The sequence below is a fragment of the Dermochelys coriacea genome, chromosome 5 (assembly GCF_009764565.3).
Source record: "Dermochelys coriacea isolate rDerCor1 chromosome 5, rDerCor1.pri.v4, whole genome shotgun sequence".
NCBI classification, from domain to species: Eukaryota; Metazoa; Chordata; order Testudines; family Dermochelyidae; genus Dermochelys; species Dermochelys coriacea.
In genome coordinates, this window is record NC_050072.1 from 53,306,395 (window position 1) to 53,312,394 (window position 6,000).

General features: G+C 38.6%; 1 protein-coding gene across 7 annotated transcripts in view; it reads left to right on the top strand.

Annotated features, from left to right (window-relative positions):
* Positions 1 to 5,756, top strand: part of LOC119855881 (V-type proton ATPase subunit S1-like protein) — a 31,550-nt gene extending 25,794 nt beyond the window's left edge. For 5 of the 7 annotated variants that reach the window (XM_043514720.1, XM_038402775.2, XM_043514718.1 and 2 more), the window contains 3 exons: positions 664 to 714; positions 1,916 to 2,159; positions 3,422 to 5,756. In XM_043514720.1, coding sequence (XP_043370655.1) covers positions 664 to 714; positions 1,916 to 2,159; positions 3,422 to 3,724 — 598 coding nt within the window. In that variant the 3' untranslated portion in view covers positions 3,725 to 5,756. The remainder of the gene's footprint in view (positions 1 to 663; positions 715 to 1,915; positions 2,160 to 3,421) is intronic. The other 2 variants (XM_043514719.1, XM_043514722.1) reach the window with 1 other exon arrangement.
* Positions 5,757 to 6,000: the final 244 nt, after the last annotated feature.

Sequence of the window (6,000 nt, forward strand, 5' to 3'; positions counted from 1 at the left end):
AGAAAGATGGTACTTGGAGCAATATTTACATAATCATACGGCTTTTAAGGCTCTATTTTAAAATTGACCTAACAGTGCTTCTTACTATGGTAAGCCACAGCTGTCCTCACTGACTGGACAATAAGCTGGATAGAGCTCTGCTACAATCAACATCTTTAAGCTGATTCAGTGATGTTGTATAAATGCAACACTTTGAACTCAGCCATCATATGGATTTGTAATACTCTAGCAGGATCTGTGAGACAAAGAATGGGTTATATTATTGCATTAATGAAATACTTGTATCTGAGATACCAAGGTGATAAACGCCTTCTAAATATATATAGATCTGGGAAGGAACACGTATATCTCATCTGACTATGCTCTAGGTACACTCATGTTGAAGTCAATAGGATTTAACTACACACTTAAAGTTAAGCATGTGGTTAAGTGTTTTCCTGGTGTGAAATCCAGACCCCACTCAAGGCAACAGCAAAATCCCCATTTACTTCACTGGGACCAGGATTTCATTCCTGAAGTTTTTTCATTGACTGCAGTGGGATTTGAATAAACCCTCAAAATACTGTCTGTTGTAACCATATTTTGATCTTTTGATGAATGTCAGTTTGGTTTTTTCCCTTTAGATTTGCCTTTCAACTTGACATTGTTTTCTTTTTGATCTAGGCTTTCACTTAAGTTTGGTGACATGGACAACCTCAACGGGCTTGTTATTAGGTAGGTTTACAAGATAAGGATAAAGACACTTATTAGAGTATCAAACGTTAATATCTACTGAATGACTTGTAATGCAAGCTGTCTGGGAAATTAACTGTGAAAAGGATTATTTATCAGCAAGGGTTGTGAGTCAGATTTGTTAATTATATAATGAAGTATAAAGCAGACAACTATATTTTATGGAGTTTGCCTATTTAAATAAATATTTTTTTTTGTTTTATTTTCCCCCCCCCCCTTAAGATAAGTGGTCTCACTGCTGCACTGCAGGCTCCCCTCATCTAGCTGATGGTTCTGCTGATGGTTCACTGCTTCTTGTGACTCAGCCCTCCAGCCAGGTCATCTACAGCCTCAACCCTTCCAGAGTAACAGTGTCCCCAAAATAGACAGTGTTCAGCAAATCCTACTCATCCATACGTCTTCAGCCTCTCCTCTTCAATCCTATTCTTCTTTCAGAGTAGCAGGTTTCTTCCCAGTTTACACAGCAGAACTCAAATACCCTCAAACAAAACCAAACACATTAACTTACTGGTGCCCACCCTGGGCTTGAGCTTTTCATCCAGCTGGCTTCTCCCCAGCTCCCCTTTCCTCTTTCAAACCACTAATCTACAGTGCTACCTCTTTGGAGCCTGGCCCCTATTTCAGAGCTTACCTACATGTGATTTGGAAAACTATATTTACATGGGAGTGCAAGTTACTGGCAATATGATATTTTCTAATTTACCCATTGCTTGGCCGAGTTAAGTTTTTTTTTTTTTTTAACCAGTGGAATTTCTTCCATCTATTTTTACTTTGTTTTCCTTTGCCAGTTTTCCTCTCATCAGTCGGCTATCTGGGCAGCATATGATCTGTAACAGCAGGGAGGGAAGCAGAATGGATGATATTCCTCTAGTGCTGTTCCATAATTAGGCAGTCAGAAGATGCTCAGGATTTCTGTGACTCCCTTGCTCAGCCTGGGACCAGTCCTGTGTGACCAATGACTTTTTTTCAGCTGCAGCAACAAGGAATCAAAAATTATTTTCCAGACTCAGATCTCCCATATAGTGGCAGAAAGAGCCAGATTTTTTTCTAGTGTAAATTGGCATAGATCTCTCGACTTCAATGAGTCCTGTAAGGCTTTTCTACATGCTGGATTCAACAATATATGCCCTCACTTTTGCAACTTTACCTAATTCTCTCTTTTTTTTAAAAAAATTATTTTCAGATTTTTATTGACAAGCAGTTATTACAAGCTGTCTGTTCAGAACTGGTTTAGTTTATACAGAATACAGCTGCTTTACAACCATTCTATGCAAGCAACATTTAATGCAACCAGAATATATGCTCCAGCAAGTTATTCCTATCACTGTGAACATGTGAGCAGCTTGCAGAAATATGATGCACTCCTGATGCCCAGCTCCGCAAATGATGTGTCCAGGCTCTGGGAAGTCACTTTTATCGATTTCCAGGTAATAAGATGAAGTTAAGCCAAGAAAATGTCACAGGTGTGCTGACTGGCACCTCTAGGCTTTGGTGCCAAGAAAACAATGAAATACTCCAGAAAGGGATGAAGGAGTAGAAATTGAACAGAAAAGAAGATTTAAAGTCTCATACTTAACTTCATGTTAAGTGAGATGAAGGGCTGCACTGGTTTGGTATCTAATTTCTTCTTAGGGATATACTTCAGCACAACACATAAGAGTGTCACCTTCTGCTCTACATCTCTGTACCTTTGTTGACAAATAGTTCTTTGTGTATTTGGCAATTGGGCTCGTAAGATCAGCTTCAGTAGAGCCTTCATTGAGCACTGTCAGCAAGTCTCCAACTGTCCTTGCATAGGACATGCTGCTCCAGCTGACTGTCAATCAGCTGGGAAAGAAAGTTAAGCGTTCCATAGTTCAGCATTCTGTGAATAGATCACACCTGGGTCCATTTCTGAGGTCAATTAAGGAGGATTTTTTACAATAGTCATTGATCCCTATCTCCTTATAAGAATTAGGGGATAAGCTCATCCAGGAATGAACCCTTCAGCTAGGGAGGAGCAAAATAAATAAATAGAGGATGGGTAAGAAGTGGAACATGAGGGTAGCTGCAAAAGAGGGGAAGGTCTTTAAAACCCCAGAGCAATCTGAGACAGGCAGCCAATCCCATCTGTCTTCTCTATGCATGACTGTGCAGATTTACTTCATCCTAGAGTTAAAGTAACTCTCACTTGTTTGCAGGCAAAATTTATAGTCTGTGAGCCAAATTCAGACCAGATGTGAATGCAAAACTGCTTATTTCAGTGGAGTTGCATCCACATACTGAAGGACTGAATCGGGTCCCACTATCTAATTATTAGATGTAGACAAGTGTTTTCTTGGTCATTTTTTGGATACCTGTGTCCATGTTTGTATAATCAGACTCCTACAAAACAATGTAAACCAGAGTTATCAAGCTTACAATTAAATTTGATTTGGCTCTCAAAAGAGATCACAGAAGATTTTGTTTAAAATCAAACTGCAAATCATTTGGGCCCCAAAGCCAAGGGGATTAGAATGACTGGCTGTTTCTAAAACACTGACATGAATAAGTTGAGTGAATCAAATCCAGCCAGTGCTGCTAGATAAAAATTTTTATATTCAAACATTAGCTTAAAAATTCTTACATAGTAATAGGAGCAAAATCATGAAGTGCCCCCTAACCAGGAAAGTGAGGATTTTTAATATAAATCCTTTTACTCTCTTAACAGATTCAAGGATTTAACATTGAAGGAGGACAGTTTGCTTATGCCAAAGATTGTGCATCCTTTTTCTCACCAGCAATTTTGATGGGCTTGATTATGTCACTGATTCTGCTTCTAGTCCTGGCGTATGCTCTCCATATGTTGATCCACCTGAAGTCTCTTGATAGCCATTGTGAATGCAAAGCCTCTCCTGCCTATTTTGTACAAATGAAAGACAGTGACATGGCAGATGAAGAAGAATCCCTGAGAAGCACTGGAAATGAGTCCTATGAACTTAGAAGTCAACAGTTCTGTAAAGTCTATATTTAGAAGAGCATTGTTTGTCTCATTCAGGCTATTGGTATTTTCTTTCAGCAATTCTGTCATGTTTAGTTGTACAGTAGCTAAAAGATTTCACCAAATGATTTATTTGATCAAAGAAGATAGAGAGATATCTATCTCTCTATCTCAGACTGCTTGATTAGCCATTCTCTGGCTTATTTCTTGAGACCCAGTCAAAAGATGTCTTGGAAATCAGAAAAATAGAAAAATCTCCCATGGGAGTGAGGGAATGAACATGGTGAGAGTCTGCTCTCATATTACAAAAACAATTCATTACAGCCACCTTACAAACACTGAACGAGGAAGTGGTAACAGAACCTTAGGGTTAAATAAAGATTAATAATATCTCCTAGCTCATCCTGTCAAAGGGTGATATTTTTCCTTACCCTGTATTTTCTGTTGGTCTATTCAGTCTGTATTAAGTGTCCTTGGCAAAACAGCTCCCATCCTTTCCTTAGAAAGTATATGCAACAGTATAAATAGATTCCAACATTAGAAGTCTTTGCTGATTCTTATCTTAAATTTTCCTTGTCTTAATTTTATTCAGTTATTCCTAGTTTTATCCCCCTTGTGCCATCATAAAAATCCTTCTCCTTTTTGTTTATACTTTCCACATACATAAAGACCATTTTAATATCATCTCCTACCCCAGTGAAATAGTGATGGATCTTTGGAACTGTAGCATCTCAAAAGTTTTTCTATGGTTTGGCATGAGACTTACTTTCTTGAGGTGGTGGTAGAGCTGTAGACATCTGGCCATAGGCTTTCCCATACTTCACCTGCTGAGCTTTAAGCTAAAAGAGAGATTATGGGTTTTACATATTTTAATTCTATGCTAATTTCTTTACAACTAAATCCTGTCCGTCTCCCATACAAGACATGGAAGTCACAGCTACATGGTAGTTCTACACCTGAAAATACATATAAATTATGTTGGCTGGAAGCCACCCAACAGTACAAGGGGTATTTAGAAACGAGACATAATTTTCACTTCTCCCTCCTGTGGGAGATTAAAGTTTCATCTTGTCAACAATCCTATCAATTGGCAGTGCCAGGGTTAGAGGACCCAAAATTAGTTTTAATTTTGCTCTTGCTTCCAGCAAGAAGGAAGGTGGTAGTGAGCTACCCATGTTGCTATTGGGCCAAAGTCAATCCTGAAAGAATATTTTGGCAAATCTTTTGCAAACCCAGATTTAGTAACCAACCCTCTTTTTAATTTTAGAGAAAAGAAGCTAATCAATAGAATGTTATTTCCAAACTGTAGTTAAAGATGGAGCTATTTTAGGGTTCCTTGCACTCATGGACATATGTCCTAAACTCCTGTTGGGAGTGCATTGCTGTCAGACGATTCATCAGGTCCAACAACACACAGACATGCTGGTGAAGTCATTCTGGAGCAAGTGGTTCATGGATTGAGGCGCTTCAAAAAGATCCTGTTGAACAATAAGCAGGAGTAAGCGATAAGCTGCAGGGCATATGATAAAGCTGTCCTCTAGGTTATGACAGCCAAAGCACGTTCTCATAGATGAAGATGATCACGTCTTGTAAGACAAAAAAGTGGATTTGCACAGTTAGTCTGAGTGTTGCAGTCAGAGCATTTTGAGGGTGTCATATAAACAACATTTTAGAACAATTAGGACATTCCACAGCTCTGGTTCTAAAACAAGAAAACTTGATCAAAATTAATTGGTTGCTTAAAAATGGGCTGAACTGGCACAAAATGCCAGTCTGCCCATCCAACATTTGCTTAAGATCATGAAGAACCAATTTATATTTGTTACAACTAGGGAGACCAGATGTCCCAATTTTATAGGGACAGTCCCGATATTTGGGGCGTTTCCTTATATGGGCTCCTATTACCCCCCCCCCCACACCACCTCTCCCAATTTTTCACACTTGCTATCTGGTCAGCCTAGTTACAACAAATACATATTAATCCATTCTTTGTTTTGTTTCAAACATGATCTGCAGAACATATCAGGCGTATTAGTTGGTACAGAGCAGTAAACATAAAAACATATTACTTTTCTGTAAGTTTATTTCATCCCTTCAGCAGAAGAAAAGGTCAAATGTAGAAACTGACCCAACTCACTTTGAAGTCAAGAGAAAGGCTTTCATTGTCTTCAGTGGATGTGGGATAAGGCTCACAGTTAGTACATTCAGTTGTCACTATCTGAGACAATGGTTACACTGAATTAAATGGATCAGCAAATTAATATCAGTCATATGTTTTATCTGCTCTAGTTTAACTTTACATAATTGCA